Source organism: Passer domesticus, chromosome 2 (assembly GCF_036417665.1).
Source record: "Passer domesticus isolate bPasDom1 chromosome 2, bPasDom1.hap1, whole genome shotgun sequence".
Taxonomy (NCBI): Eukaryota; Metazoa; Chordata; class Aves; order Passeriformes; family Passeridae; genus Passer; species Passer domesticus.
In genome coordinates, this window is record NC_087475.1 from 32,182,613 (window position 1) to 32,199,171 (window position 16,559).

General features: G+C 40.1%; 1 protein-coding gene across 16 annotated transcripts in view; it reads left to right on the top strand.

Annotated features, from left to right (window-relative positions):
- INPP4A (inositol polyphosphate-4-phosphatase type I A) overlaps positions 1-9,019 on the top strand; it is a 110,829-nt gene extending 101,810 nt beyond the window's left edge. For 11 of the 16 annotated variants that reach the window (XM_064408122.1, XM_064408125.1, XM_064408123.1 and 8 more), the window contains one exon: positions 1,880-2,288. In XM_064408122.1, coding sequence (XP_064264192.1) covers positions 1,880-2,060 — 181 coding nt within the window. In that variant the 3' untranslated portion in view covers positions 2,061-2,288. Of the gene's footprint in view, positions 1-1,879; positions 2,289-5,987 lie in introns of those variants that run through there. The other 5 variants (XM_064408129.1, XM_064408131.1, XM_064408134.1 and 2 more) reach the window with 1 other exon arrangement.
- The last annotated feature ends 7,540 nt before the right edge of the window (positions 9,020-16,559 follow it).

Genomic DNA, 16,559 nt, shown 5'->3' on the forward strand with positions numbered 1-16,559 from the left:
TTGGAATATTTGATATTTCCAAAAGGTGACTTTTCACCCTTTGGAGGAAGCATCTACATGGGCCAACAGTGACAAGGAAAGCACTTTCCAGCTCTTGCCTCCATTCCCACCATATGTGTCTGTGTGTATGCCTTCATGTAGAATTGAGTAGCAATGATACTAATTTTTAATGGTGGAGATGTGGCATGTGGTGTCCATAATGCCAACTTAACATTTTAGCCTTCCTTCTTTACCTCTCCCATTGTTCTACATTTTATCTATGTTCTAAACCACTTTTCTTCCTTCAGGCCATTTCACTGAGCCTTTATCTACCACTTTCCAGTACACACTTAAGTTTTCACTGGCTGATTCTCCTGATCACACACATACTCCCCACTGCTACAAAGGAATTGGGATTTATAGGCATCACAGATTCAATCTGCCTTTCTCCACTGTAGGCACCAGGAGTGAGAACATGTCTTAATCACCAACTTGGATCAAATCCAGATCAGAAATACAGTTGGTTTACGTCCTTGCCCACCTAATTCCATTTGACTTGATGTGTCACTAGCATCTGAATGCTCTTTTTCACCACCTCCAGGGTGTGTCTGATTTCTTGCAGGACATTGTCTGATGCTTACATAACCCTGTTACTCAACCATCAAGGTTATGGATGGTTTGTTATGGATGGAGCAAGTGCACAAGCTCGAACAACATCAGGCTTACAGATTGCATTTAGAATCACAGAATCATAGAATTGTTTGAGTTGAAAGAGACCTTGAAGATGATCTAGTTCCAACAGCTCTGCCATGGACAGGGACACATTCAATTAGACCAGGTTGCTCAAATCTCCATCCAGCTTGGCCTTGAACTCTCCCAGGGATAAGCATTCCTGGCTGCCTCACCACCCTCAGAGTAAAAAATTTTTTCCTTATATCTAGTCTAAACCTGTTCTCTTTCCCTTTGAGCCTATTCCCCCTTGTCCTGTCACTACATGCTCTTGTAAATAGTCTCTCTCCCCCTCTCTCCCTTCTAGTACTGGAAGGCTGCAATACAGCCACCCCTAAGTCATCTCTTTTCCAGGCTGAACACCCAGTTCTCTCAGCCTTTCCTTGTAGGAGAGGTGCTCCATCCCTCTGTTGATCTTGGTCATTTCGTTGTTGCTTTGTGAACTAAAAACAGAGTTGGAGTGCTCAGGGTATAAGAGTGAACCGAAATTAAAGACCACACTGCAAAGCCTACCAGGCTACCAGGGGAGCTGTTCTTCACTGTAGCCTTTGGTGCTCAGTGTAAGGAGTGGGTGCACAATGAGATGGGCAGCATGTCTTCAGAAATAAGCCTATTCATATACCCTTGAATTCATGTCCAAGCAGAAAAATAGGTGGGTGTTTTGGGTTTTTTTTAATTAATGTGTTGGACAGGTAGTTAAGAGGTTAAATTAAATCGCTGCAGCCCACATGGCAAGATGTTTGAAAGGGTCAAATACTACAATGGTTATTCATGTTCAGCTTGCTTTTCAGAGCTCCACTTCTTTGCAGCATGCCAAAGCATGGCAGAGCAGCATGGGGTATTATTGCTTGGTAAGCTGAAAGAATGAACATGGAAAACCATTAATGTTCAACCTACATGTGTTTATTTTCACTAGACTACAGTACTTCTTTCTTATTTTTCTCTTTTATTCTCTTCCCCTCTCCTTATTTTTATAATTGTACTGATACATATTTTTGAGATGTTTTTCCACTCTTTCTTTACTTCATCTTCTGGTTCTGTTGTGCGTTCTTCCATGCTTTTTCATTTTCTTGACCACCTTGTGTTGCCATCTCTTTTTATCCATCCATTTGCATGTCTGTCTTCCGTTCTGTTTTATTTTCCCTCTTCCCAAACTTCTTCCTTTTCACAGCATTGGAACACGGGAGATAGTCACCCAGAAGAACTTGAGTGGCTTGGTGCCCATCCGAGATTTCAGACTAGATCCCAGCCTCCTCTACTCTATTCCTTTACTAGCTCTCAGCCCCAATTTACTGATTGTGTGGCTGTTTCTGAGCATAGCATACCTGGTGGCCAGATTACGTTGCAAGTGAAGATAGAGTTCAAAAACAAACAAAAAAAAATAAGAAAAAAGAAAAAAAGAAAAACAACAAAAACCACAAAAACAAAAAAGTGCTTGAATGTGTATTGCCACTTGGTACCTGCTGGACAAAGGAATGTGTCATAGCATTGTCTGCCAAGAATTATTATTATGCCTTACAATTTTACGTTTCTATTGTACTAAACTGTAAATATACATCAAATTATTTTAACAAAAAGAATTGTATTGAAACTTTAAATTATTGTTCTGCTTTCAGTGCTTGTAACACAGTCTGACATTGGCCTGTTACCTCTTTACTTTAGCCGGCCTGAAGATCTCTTACCAAATACAGTTTTGTGTTACTTGTTTCATGTATTCCAGAGAAAGGAACTCTGTCTGAAAAGAATTTGTATCTTTTTGTATATTTAAGGTGTATGCTAATCTTGCCTTTCATTTTTACGAGGTATGAAGAGAAAAATAAAAACATGGGTGGGGTTTATAAGAAAATATAAGAAATTTATTTAAAGAAGTAACAAATTTATACTTTTATTTCAAAGCATAATATCCAAATTACATTATTGATCAGTTTGTAGAACCATAGCCTTGTTCCTTTCTCATGGTTAAATATATTCTAATAGACTAGAAAACACTCATAAAACAACTTACAGTGTGCTGCATGCAGAATTATTTCATTCTATTTGTAGATCTGCATTTTGCAATGTATTAAAGACATGAGGAAAATGAATCTTGTGGTTAGGAAGGGGATGTGACTGGCATTAGCCTGCTAATGATCCATTATCTATTTTAGGTGCTCTGTTATAGAACTTACTGTGAAATAGGGTCATCCTAGAAGTTAAAGATAATGGTCTTTAATTTTCAGGCAAGAAGAGGGAGGTATCAGTTAACTCCTTTAGTAGGTGGGTTTCAGGTTTTCCACTGGGCTTTATTTTAATTACATTAGACTAAATATTACTGTTACTTCCATTTTTAAGCATTGCACAGCTTTAATAAATTATGATGCTGATAGTGACTTAGTGATAAGCGAGCGATGGTAAGTTAACATTTATTTGAGTGGTGAGACTAAAGTGGCTTCCTAATTTAGTGATGCAGAGTAATTGCAGATGAAATTTGATCATCATTTATATATAACATCAAACTAGGGGAGGCCTATTTAAACTGAAAGATTTTGTTGATGCTGTGGTCTGGCAGAGCTTGTCAATAGCAATAGCTGATAAAAAAACTAACCTCATTTAATGTAGTTTGATAAATTCATAAAGGGTTTTACTTCGCTTGGTGCCTGAGATGACATTGGGCTTCTGAGGAGAACTAGTACTGTGATTTGTATTTTCTACTATTAACTTGCTCAAAACATATAGATAGCTTTAGCTTTTATTATAAATTTTAATGGAATTGAGAGCTGCTGAGAGAAATATGCTGAAATAAAAAAAAAAATTAAAAAGCACAGTTAGAATAAAAATCAGAATTAAATCCTAAATTTGGATTTAATTATTCTAACTAAAAAAAAAAAGTGTGTGGTTATATTTGTGTCTTCATGAAATCAGACTGTACAGTACACTATCTCTTAATATTTTTCCTCACTGTTCTTCCAATTTTGTTTTTAAAAGAAAAAACACAAAAAACACCACAAAGACATGTATGTTTATCTGTATCTATAAAGCTCGTATCATATTGCTTTTAGTTGCAATGAGTTTCAGTACGTTGGTACATCCTCACTGCAGTTGAGGTTTATCATGGTGTGGTGGTTTGGGACACCTCCCTGTGTTTGCTGATACCTGATGCTGCTGTGTCTCCATAGAAATCATCTGTTCCTTATGGCTAGCACTGCTTTGTGGGCTGGGGGTGCCCCACTCTACCTTTTTACAAGGTGAGCAGTTGTCACGTTGGTCAGTGGCCTTGATCTTGTGGGGATTGTCCTGGGTTCAGTCTGACCAGATGTGAAAGTAACTTTAGAATCACAGAATATCCTGAGCTGGAAGGGTCAAGGATCAGTTCCTGGCTTGGCACAGGACAGCCACAGGCTGTGCCTGAGAGTGCTGCCCAAACACTTCTGCAGGCTGGGGCCATGAACACCTCCCTGGGCAGCCTGTTCCAGTGTCCAGCCACTCTCTGCTGGCAGCCACACTCACTGAGCTCCCCGAGATTGTTAATCTGTTTGAAGTATGAAGGTGCTGCTCATGAGTACACTAAGGTTGCAGTAAGACCACCTTAAAACTGTTTGGAATGAGACCCCAGACTTCCTGGAAAAAATGTAGGTTTTTTCTTCTTAATTTCAGTGCAGACAAATTTGGTGGGTTTTTTTTTTTCCTTTTGGGGGCTGGTCTGTGCTTTTGTTAAGGCAATCAGATTTAAGATGCAGTAGTGCATCCTACTTATGTGCTTCCAAGAGAAGGAAGATGGCATGTGAAATGAGGGAAATAAATCCTTGTCACCCTATCTGTGCCACGAGGGACACATGCAATAACCAGATGCAGTGAAATGTGATATGAAGAGAATGATTCACTTTGCAGTTAAAATGCTCACCTAGCATCACATATTTGCTAGTTAAACTTACTGCTTTTATTAGTACTCTGAAGTATGATTTGTGCAAACTTTTTATGTGTCTATTTGGCTGCAAGAACCGTTTGGGGGAGTTTTGTGAAATACAAACCAGTGCCAGAAAAACAGTGTCATCACAGATGATCCATTCTATAAAAGGCAAGCACAGAATGTGCTCCAGAGACAAATTTCAAACTTAGTTAAACTATTCCTTAAAGGAAAAAAAAATTACTGTATTTTATGAAGTTAAACTAGGTGTTACATACAGAACACAGTTACAGCCAGTTTCATGAACCAAAATTAGAAGAATGGTGAGGTCTGTAAGAGCACGAGAGCTTTCAAACCGAACCAGAATCCAAACCCTCCTTTTGAATCAGATGATCACAGCTTACCTGGTAGATGCTGCAGCCGTCTCCAAGGCAGGACTAATCTGACATTTCCACCGTAAGATGCTGTACTGTACACTTTGCCATGAAGGTCTAGTAGTCATTGTTTAGGTTCCAGTCCTCAATCAGGGAAAATAATTCTCCTGCAAGCCTAAATTAATTTATAATATATATTTAAAAGATAGTGCTTCCTCTTTGTATGTCTGTTTTTTGGATATAATCAAAGGAACTCTGGATTAGATTTACAAGTGTAAAGAAGCCTTATAACTGGAGTAGTTTTCTATTGTAGCACAGAACCTCTTTGTAATGTGGGGCAGTTGCACCAAAATATTGGGTGAAAATTAAATTCTGCACAGCTTTGTTTTTTTGGGGTGATGACTGTCAATGCAGCCAGTCTTTTTTGCACTTCTATTTCATGATTAGGATTTTTTTAGATTGCTTTGGTTCTCATGTCCATTTATGCATGCAGAGATAACTAAAAAGGCATACATTATTTTTGTATCAGCTTTAATCTTTAAGTAAGTACTTATAATACTGACATACAGGGAACAATAAAATTATTTTAAAGCTCTTATAGAGAGATCAGCAGGTTTTGGTTTTCAGCTTTATGTGTTAATAAATTAGCAGAACTGCTTTTAAGCAATCCCTTGGGATCCCTTGTGCAGTGAATGGCATGTGAACTCCACAACAGCGTACCTTGAAATACATGAAACCAGCGCGAAAGAACCTTTTGAGTAGATGTGCTGCTGCTTTCTAGAAATGCAAAACTAGCAATCAGACATAGCTTGTGTCCATTCTGTGTGCTTCTTACTGGCATTGTATGATGAATCATCTCTTTTAATATTTGCAGTGGCAAATTAATTAAACGCTCATTAAATAAAACCAACTTTATTTTAATGCTATAAAATAACCAGTTCATTTCATCTTAGTTTAAGTCTTTTTTCTTTTTTTTTTTCCCTTTTACTGCTGTCATTTTTTGTGCTTGTTTTTTTCCCCAGTGAGGGTTGTCGCCGAGAAAATACAATGAAGAATGTTGGATGTCGCAAGTATGCATTTAATTCCCTGCAACTGAAGGCTTTCCCAAAGTATTACAGGCCTCCAGAAGGAACTTATGGAAAAGTTGAAACATAAGCATACTATGTCCTTTAATTGCTGTTCCATTAAAACATGTGGATACACTCTAGATTAACACATGATTTTGTCATCCAGAAGAGATAAATAACCTTTTTGTATGTTTCGTTAGGTCATACAGAGCATGTTACTGAATTGGAATCTATAGTAACAATTATTCTGACACCTTAGCTTGAGAATAGTGTGATGACTCTCTGCCCGTTTCAATAGCCTTCAGTGTATGTAAGATGAGCAGATACTGTGCTACTTAATAATTACCTATATGCAAATAGCTAGGTACCTCCTGGATGGGCAAGGACTCTAGGAACGGCATTTAGGCAGCTGTTTCCATGACATCTTTTTATACTGAGTTGATTTCAGATTGAGCTTTTCCTAAACTTTTTAAAACTGAGAGTAAAACTCAAAAGTTGTAAATAAAAAGGATCCTAGACAGTTTAGTAACTGTAGAACGCATTGTTACAATCAATAAAAGGGGGTTTGATTAAAAAAAAAAATCAGCACAATAAGGGCCAGGAGAAGGAATTGTTTTACTGTATATAGGATGCCACCTTCATGTATGAAATTAACAATATATAAAAGGCCAGACATGTGAGGTCTGGTTTATAATTCTGTTAAAATACAAATTCCTGTCATCTTTGGCAGATAAGGCCTGGGGCACACAACTGATTTTTAAAAGTATTTCAGAAACATGGTGATGCTTAACTATTAATGCCAGCAACAGTTCCTCATGCCCTTCCCCACTCTAAGGCAAGTGCAACAAGCAAGTTGCTGATGTTGCACATGATGTGTGCAGAATATTCCATGGTGTTGTACATTAATTAACACATTTTTACCCATGGTTTTTTTTATATCACTTCTGGATTGTAAGCCTCAGTATGTCGGGGCGTTACGTTATTTTGGTCAGTGTACGATTTTTCTGTATCGGTTTTGTATGTCATTACCAAAATACTCAAAATGCCCAATGCATCCCCCTTGCTCCAAAATCAAAATTGGTTTCTGTTTACCTTTGCATTTCACCTGTTGAGAGTTCTGGTGGGGGGAAGTGTGGCCGGTGTCAGGGTATTTCTGAGGAAGGTGGCATTGCCCTGTGTTGACAGAGAGGAACTGCTCAGTGCTACTGCTTGTGCCTGAGAACCACAGGTGGGTTCTAGCTCATGACAAAGGTGGTCAGTTGGATAGCATTTGATAAAAAATGTTCAACAGATCTCCTCTGAAATAATCTCCCAAAGAATGCCTTTGAAACTAAGATAGCATTTTAAAAAGCAGCTAAACATTCATTTCCAAATTTTAACAGGATCCAGTAATCTCTAGCTAGTTTCATTCAGCACATGTCCTTTCCTTCTTGGTTTCTAAGGATCTGAGTTTTAGAATAGAAAAAATCTGCCCATTTATTCTTGTGGGAGTAGCAACAGCCAGGTAAGTATGTGGCTGTTTTCTGATTTCTTTCTCCCTCTCACTGATGTTTGTCTGTGCTGTCACTGCTCTATCAATCAGCCATGTTCATTCTGCTCCCATGTAGGTTTGGGGGTTACAGGTCCAGCAGTTTTTGCATTTTGCTTTTTGCAGTTTAACACTGAGCAGCATGTCACAAAGCCAGGTCAGAGAGTTCTGCTGAACTAGGCTGTTACCATTATTACAGACTCTTTAGGATAACAAAACATGGAATTCTGTGCAAAAGCAATGTATTGTAGTACCTACCCCAGGTCTGAACAAATCAGCTGCAGCAGAACAGTCCCTCAGAAATGTTACAAACCCTGTTTGCCAATTAATGAATGTTGGTTTTGTTTTATTTTTTGCTAATAAGTAAACAAATATATGATGAAAAATTTTTCAATGGTATCTCTTTAGACATGCTACTCCATTAGTTCTGCTCAGCCTTCAGTCCCTGGCCCATTATTAAATGCTACTTTATTTTTGTATAAACTATGCTCTTTATATCCCTTAGTTTTTATGAGTTGATAATTTTATTTTGTGTATTTCAAACGTGGTTAATTTTAAGTTCTGTATTGTTACACTAAAAATCTTCCAATGTTCGGTTTCAGAAGGAAATAACAAATGTCTCTTGTAACAATTAGCAGCGCCACTCTCTTAGATGGTGGCCAACAATCATTAGACCTGCTATAGAGCTTAGCAATCCTTTATTTATTTTGTATAGCAATGTAATCTGACAAAGTTGCTGAATTTTGCTGAAGTTGTTGAAATTCTGCGCGCGGTGGAGCCGCAGCCCCGGGTGTCGCGGGGCTGTTCCGGGGCGCTGGGCTGCCAGCGCCGTGTCCCCGCAGTGCACCCTGGACATGGCACTGCCAGGATGGGCACAGCATTGCCAGGATGGGCACAGCACTGCCAGGATGATCATGGCACCGCCGGGACGGGCACGGCTCTGGCTCCTCCCGAGGGCAGCGCCGACAGCAAGGGCTCGAGCGGTGCCTCCAGAGAAAACTGTGACACGTGAAGTCCACATGAGACCCTCACAAGGGGGAAGGGAGCTTTTCTGTTGCACAGGAGAGGCAAATCTAAGGATTACTGTAAAATGAAGTTCTGTCTAATGTTCCTTTTTTGAGTACATTTTTTAAATTATAAAACATACAAAGGTAAAAGAAGAAAACTGTTGCCAAGTATGTTCTGTGTATGTTCTGTGAAAGTACCTACAGCACAGTTGCCTTTTTTTCATTTATACGTGTAAAATTATTGTATTATATGACACAGTTTTGTCCCAACACAACTGTATTTGCTAAGCTTTGTGCATTGAAATATTTTTATTTATTTGGTTTTGGGCAGTATTAATATATCATAAACATATGGCTACTGTTTTATATATTCTAGTTCATCCAATCCATGTATGCTGTAAATGTGCTAGTCTTTAGGATGAAAACCAATAAAGAACTGACAAGAGTAACAATGGTGGCTTACTTTTAATGCGTCTGTGGTAAGTGAAAATAAACACTTTCAGGCTCCTTACTTGATACACTTTTATCTGTTGGAGAGCATATAAAGCCAGCTTGTGCAGGGAGACATTTTACACAGATGTGCAAGTCAGGAAGTAGAGAACATCTGATACCAATTTTCTGTAGTTAAGTGAGGCACCAGCTTGTCCCACATGCTGCACATTGTGCAGCAGCAGTTAAGTAAAGAACTGATATAAGGTGTTCTTCTTCCTGAATTTTATCTACTTCCTCCGTGAATATTCTGTAAGAGCTTCCTGAGCTTTTTTCTCTGTTCTTTCACTTTTCCTACCATTAGCAGAATTTTTTCTCTACTGCTGTTTCCCATTGACCCAACTCATCCCTCCAAGTAGCTGTAGCAGTTGGGCTGGTTTTCAGCAGGGACAGGTTGTTCTTGTTGATTCTCATTCTGATTTCAAATTAAATAAATTTTATATAATAGTGTAACAGACAATAATTCAGAGCACTCTAATATCTGTAAAATATTAAGAATAGAACACAAAAATATAATTCTGTTTCCACTGGGAGTTTGAGAACTGCCAAACAGAATTTTCTTTGTGTGAAAGAGGGCTGAGGAGCATTGGTGGAACTCAGTGAATTAGGTTTTTTAGTTATATAAAAGGAAAAAGATAAAAATATATAAATAGAAGATAAAAATGCACACTGCTTTCATTCAAAATGCAGAAAGATGCTTGACAGGTAGGAATTCCTGAACTTCAAATGCAAAATCAGATGTATATGTATAGATATATTTTATTTTTCCTTAATTTTAAAAGGTGGGGTGTTTAAAGAATGGCTGAAAATCTGGGAGCAACAATGGCCACTTGCTCTGCTGAGGAGCAGAACTCCATCTCTGCCCATGACTTCTGCTGCCCTCAGGCAGGGCTTGAAGTGCTGGTACAGGCACCCACAGCACTTCTGAAGGGATTACCTGATACCACAGATGTGCTTAAAGTCTGAAACCTGTACTCTGATAAAAGAGAGGGAATACTCATAGATGAAACACAAAAAATGCATGAGAGAATAGAAAACCAAGAAGGGTACAACAGAAAAATAGCAAACCACCAGAGAGAGTCCTCATCAGAAGAAACTGTATGTAATTTTGGTGACCAAAGGTGAGCTTTTTCAACCTTTTTCAGTTTGTGAATTCCTAAATATATCTAAGACTTGTATCTTAGAATCTTTGTATCTATATATTGTTGCTGAATGCACGTGGGTTTGTTTAAAATATCTCTTCCCAATGATCTACAAGACTTTCAGGCAATGAAGGGGAAAACATAACACAAACCTCTTTTTCTCACATTGCTTTAAATGTCAGGAAAACTTTCCCAATTCATGAAATATTTTGCCCTTCAGAATTCGGGATGGATGCAGTTTATCCATTCGTTCACAATGGGATTTCAAGAGGGGTAAGCAGGAATGGGTAAGTAACAAGGGTGACTGACATGGACACGGGGATCACCTGGGACCCTTCAGCCTGGACACCAGGAATGGCCATAACCCTGCATGACCACAGGAAACTGCTGGGAGTGTGGTGTTAATAACACCAAGGTGGGGGGATTGATCCCTGTATGGGCCATTTGCTCAAGAGCTGAACTCAGTGTTCCTGGTGGGTCCTCCTGACTCAGAATGTTCTGTGATCACTGACACACCGGGGAGGTTTGGCAGCACCGGGACCCAGCCAGTGTCACCCTCTTCCACCCACAGCCACCTGCACATTCCCACCTACACTGGGTGTCCTGGCCAGCCAGAGAGGCCCCACAGTGGCCACTGCCTTCCTCTGGGCAGAGACACTGGTGGAAGGGAGGGAAGGAGGGAGGGAAGGAAGCGAGGCTGGCCTGGTGGCGTGGTGCTCACACTCATCCCCTCAAGCATTGCTCCTCATGGGCAAGGGCTGCTTGGCAGCACAGACCATCCCCTCTCCCCTGTGCAGCATCTCTTGTGGAAATGTGCTGGGACTGTAGTATCATTTCACCTAAGCCCAAGAATCCTGTTGTAGTGTTTGTTAGATCCAGCACTTAAATGAAACATCCTGAGGATCATGCTTTGGTTGCTGCCTATCATTTAGTTTTGCATTGGCTCAGCACATTGGTGGCACCTGCAATTTCCATTTTGAAACAGGCAAGTTGATATTTGGAGTTCCTAAAATAAAAGCAGTAAAACATGTTTACATGAAGGCAAGATAAGTGCTCTTAGTATTTGTCTACAAATTGCTTGAATTGTAGTCATGTCTCAAAATGCTGCTGTTAGCCTACAGTACAGATTTGAGAAGTTCTGAAATGCAATATGGAAATAACTCACTTTTTTTTAGGTATTTCAAGATGTTAATTGAATTGCCACCAACTAATGTTGGTATCAGGCAGATGATGGCAGCAGAACCAAGCACTGAAATCACTGGACTAACTGCTGCTATAGAAATGCTCTAAAAATGTTGATAAAATGCCCTTCATGTTTTAGGTTTATAACAAACATGAGGTGGTCCTGCCTAGGTGTTTGAGAGACATCTGTCAGGTCTGGAATAGCATTCATTAGCTACAACAGGATACTGTCCTTCTGATGGGTTTTTTGTATTTTTTTCTGACAGCAGAACTCTCTCATTTTTGGGTATTCCTGCCCCCTTTTGTTCCTCTAACTGTGGTGTTTCATTCCCTGTTCCTCATGTTGTGTTTTGACCAAATTTCCCATGAGTGTGTCAGAACTTTCACAGCACACAAACTTCTATTTTCAATCAGCTTTATTTGCAAGTATGAGCAAGTGGGTGTTTGAGTGGGTGTTCCCTTGAAATGCTGTGGCCCTATCCACAACTTTAAGGTCTGTAGGCAAATGGCTGAAGAGGAGTTTCTTTGACTTTTCTCAGTTCCTTGTTAGATTTAGAATTTCTCTCATGAAACTTCTAGTCCTTTAAAAAAATGTGAACAAACTTTCTGTGTGGAAAATATGGCTTTACAATACCCATGAGGGATTAGTCTCTGGAAGTGGATAACTTTGGAACACCTACGTGACATGGCAGGAGCTAGAATAAAGCTTATTAAGAAGTATCATCTAGTAGAGTGCTTCTTTCCTGAGGAAATGGGCAATGTTTGTGTTTACTGTGTGTATCTAGACTGGTCCTGTGCAGCACCATGGGCTGACTCAGCACACAAACTCTGCCTGTCACCCTAGGCTCTGTGGCTGGATCTGCAGTGAGCTGCACACTCCAGATTCTGGCTCCACTGCTGCCATCAGCAAAGATTTGCAAGGACCACTTGGACTAAATCTACAAATGACACTTGCAAGCCTATAGCTCGCCCAACTCGTGTGTCTTCATTGCCTGATGAGTTTCCTAAGGCTTTCTATATTGGGAATTGTTACAGATGCAGTGAGACCCTGAACGGGGAATGATGAGCATTGACTCCATGATTGCAGAAGGCTGATCCATTGCTTCATATATATATTTATATACTATACTTTCATATATATATTTATATACTATACTATACTATACCATACCCATTGCCCTTGCCAGACAGTCCAACACAGCTTTGACCTAATTGGTCAAGCAATCCAAACACCATCACCAGAGTCCAGTTAAGAAACCACTTTTGGTAAACAGTCTCCATAACACATTCCACATGTGCACAACAACAGATGCAGCAAGTGAGGATAGGAATTGTTTTTTCTGAGCTTTCTCACAGCTTCCCAGGAAAATCCTGGGAGGGAATTATGTTTCTCTGTTCAGAGGATATGTGATTAACACAGAATTGCTAATGAGAAGTTTGTCAGTGAGATTCACCTCAGCCTGAACTTCCTTCTCTCACTGCCCAGTGCTGGGAATAGAGACAGGGGTTTGTACCTCTGGCCTTGGTGGCACAGCCACAGCCTTACCCCAGCCAAGTTTGTCTCACCTGGTAGAGAAACAAGGCTTGTGGACAAGGTCCTCAGGAGCTGCCTGTTCCCTGTTCTCTCTCTGCATTGCAGTCCTCAGGAATCCATCACCAGCAGGCACCATCCTTCCCCTCCAAATCCTGGCTGCAGCTTCACTGCATCCACTGCTGTTGCACAGGATGCTGGAAACTGGGCTCTTCTTTTTCTGTTCTTTGCTTCTCTCCCTTGCCCCCAGTCATCCTCAGAAAGCAACTCCAAAAGCACCAGGTGGCTTTTTCAGTAAGGCAGTGAAGTGCTGCTGATTTAGGTTCTGAGAAATCAGGGAATTTTACTGAATGGAGAAGTGGGAAAGTGACTTCTCATTTTGCCAGGGGAGATTGTGAGACAGGCAGGAGGAGTGCCATGGGGCATTTCCAGGGACAAAAGGTTTCTTAGGGTGAATTTATCCTAGGTTAGCTACCTGTTTCTCACAGTTTGAGGTGAAGGCAAGAAGCAGCCTCTTGTTTGTAATTCTGTGTTCCCTCCATGAACAGGATTCCGGCAGTGGGGCTTGCATTTCATGAGCAGTGCTGTTCTGCTGGTGAGGCTACCCAGGGGCCAGAGGAACTCTGATTTTCTGGGTCGTGCTTGGACAGGCACAGAAGTGAGAATTACTTAATTAAACAGGCAGTTGGTAAGATTCAGAAAGCAAATAGATTCAAGATTACCAACCGGAATTAGAAACCTCAAAATATCTGTACTTTGTGATAGGAAAACCCATCCCTATCTCATGTCCTGTCTTGACAGTGGCGTTTACCTTTTATCTGTGGAAGGGCAGAGTAAACATAGCATGGGATTTCCACATGTATTTGCACAGGGTTTCTTTTAATGATTTGCATTTTTGGAAGTAGTTTTGTCAGAAGTGTTAGCTCTGAGTTGATTTATTTAGTGCTATTATGGTGTTTTCCATTGTGTCACTTTGTCTCTACTTCCCCTTCTCTCAGTATTCACTTCTTTATTTCTTCTTAGGCTCTCATCTTTTGAGTCCTCAAATGATGAAGATTATGCAGATTGTGCATAGAATACTTGAATTAACTTGTGAGTTTGTCTCTATGGTGGAAGTAGTTAACCAGAAAGATGATGGTTCATCGATAGACTGTAGCCTGTTTGTTTTTATTATTATTATTGGGTTTATTTTATTGATACATTCCTGTCTACTCTCAGGCTATGAACACAGATAGACTGCAATATGATCACTGTTCTTGTTTTCATATTATAAATCAAGAGTGATAGTTATTTAGAGAATACAAAACTGGTGAATAATGTTACTAAAAAGATGGGGAAATAATTTTGTGTGGTGAGCAGATATAGAAAAAGAGACACTGAAAAAGAAAATGAAATTCTATGCAGAAGAGGAAAGAAAGAAAAGTTGTCCTTTTAGATAGTTTGATGAAAGAAATATCAGAATAAATACAGGAAATAGTTTGATTGCATTAGGCTTGTCTGGCATGCTGTGATAGTATGTTTGAAGAGAAGTAAAAGCCTGGTGTGACTGGTCTTTGCCCTGGTTTGTGGACTTTCCCTACTGAACTGCAAGAACCTTCCAGTTCCTCTTGCTGTAGGGCTCGTGGCACATCACTGTTGAGGAATGGCAGCTGTGTAGCCTGGCAGTGGGGAAATGAGTGTTAATTTTCCAAACACACAATTAATTAAAGCAAAATGCTACTACTAAATCTGAAATACTTTTTCCAACAGGAAATCCTAAAGCTACTGGCACTGCTGTGGTGTCCAGATTTCTCTTGGCAGCCACAGAGGGGGGCTGTTGATCCAACAGTGGAACTCTCATTCCTCACTCTGCAAAGGCAGGAAACGGCATTACTCACATTTATTGAGTATGGGGAAGTATTTTCTAGTGTGCCAATTTAATCAGAGTTCCTGAAAGCCCTTTTTTCCCCCATGAATTATTATTGCTGTATAGACCAAATCAGTCCTTTCACAAGGAGGCTCCATTAAATTACAAAGTCAGGACAAATACTGTCTATTTTCTGAAGCTCTCTGGTGCTGAACCTGCTGACTTGAGCAATATTCAGTTTTTATTGTTCTAATAACTGCACCATATGGATTTTTGCATGCACTTGATCAATGCAAGGGCACTAAGTCAGCTCACAATGCACCTCATTCCATATACCTGGAACTGTGGTTTAACTCACAGCCAGTGCCCAGCTCCCACATTTTCACATCTGAAATTAATTTCCACATAACCATGAGATATTCTGTGTGCTGATAGTCGTAGCATGGATGTTTGCTTTCTTTTTGAGCTGTGATGAGTTTTCCATTTGGAGCATTTCTTTAAAATGTCGTGTTCAGCTGCTTCAAAGAGAGGACCATCTTTAACAGGAACAGGACCACAGAACCATTTAGGTTGGAAAAGACCTCTCAGATCATCAGGTCCAACTACTGACCTAACACTGCCAAGTTACTGCCAACATCACTAAACTGTGTCCCCAAGTGCAACACGTATTTTAAATACATCCAAGGATGGTGGCTCCACCAGTTCTCTGAGCACCCTGTTCCAATACTTGACAAGTCTCTGTGAACAAGTTTTTTCTAATAGCCAATCTAAACCTCTTTTTAATAATAGCCAATCTAAACCTCCCTTCCTCACATGCATGTGAAATCTGAATTTCTCACTAACTTGCTACATTCAGCTGAACTATTTTATTCCTTGTGTGCCTCCCTGATATTTCAAAGCATTAATACAATATTTTCTGCCATGGTCTTTGCACAGTTTAACTGAAGACTTGAGATACTATTGATGTGTTCTTCAGTTCTGTTGATTTTTACCTCCTTGAACTGGAGATCCAGTCTTCAGCCACAGAATGGAATTTGGCAGGTGGCAAAGTTTGGCAGCTACACCTGCATGGGAAGCTCACAGGAATAAACTTCTGGTTTGGGATAAGACATAAATAAATATTCCTTAAAATTACTGTTATCCCAGAAGATTTCTAGCACATCAGGACTTGTGCCTGTGAGCAGCTGTAAACTGAGTCATACCCATTTAATGAAGAACGTTGTGTAATTTTAGGGACCTGCTTCATTCTTCATTGTCAGGCTAGAGCAGGAAGAGGAGCTAAAAGTCCTTCCCCCTTCCAGGAAACCAACAGTAGCCACTGAAGGAGCATTTCAGTCTCTCCTCTGATTCCACTTTCTGCATATTTCCCTCTTGACAGGCAGTGGGCCATCCTCACTGGCTTCTCCTGTGTCCCACGTGGCCATAAAGCAGGTTAATGTCCTCTCTCCAGTGAGCAGTGTCTTCCCTGACAGGAACTCCAGAGTGGGCCAGGAATTGATGCTGGATGAGGCAGAAGCTTCTCCAGGTGCTGCCTTCCTGGTACACTTGTTTCCCAGCAAGATTCTTATAACTAAGCTGAAACACAAGTGATTTCACCCTGCCATGGACTCATACTAAAAACACTAAAGAAACTTTCCAGAATAGCTAATTTGTTTTGGTTTGGGGTTGTCTTCATGTTGTTTGTTTTTTTTCTTCTCTTTTGGGAATATTTTATTAGTCCCTTAACTATAAAATGGTCAGCCTGTATCTATTTAATTCTCTCTCCACCCACCCCCACCCCCTTGGTGCCCTCCCTAGCCAAT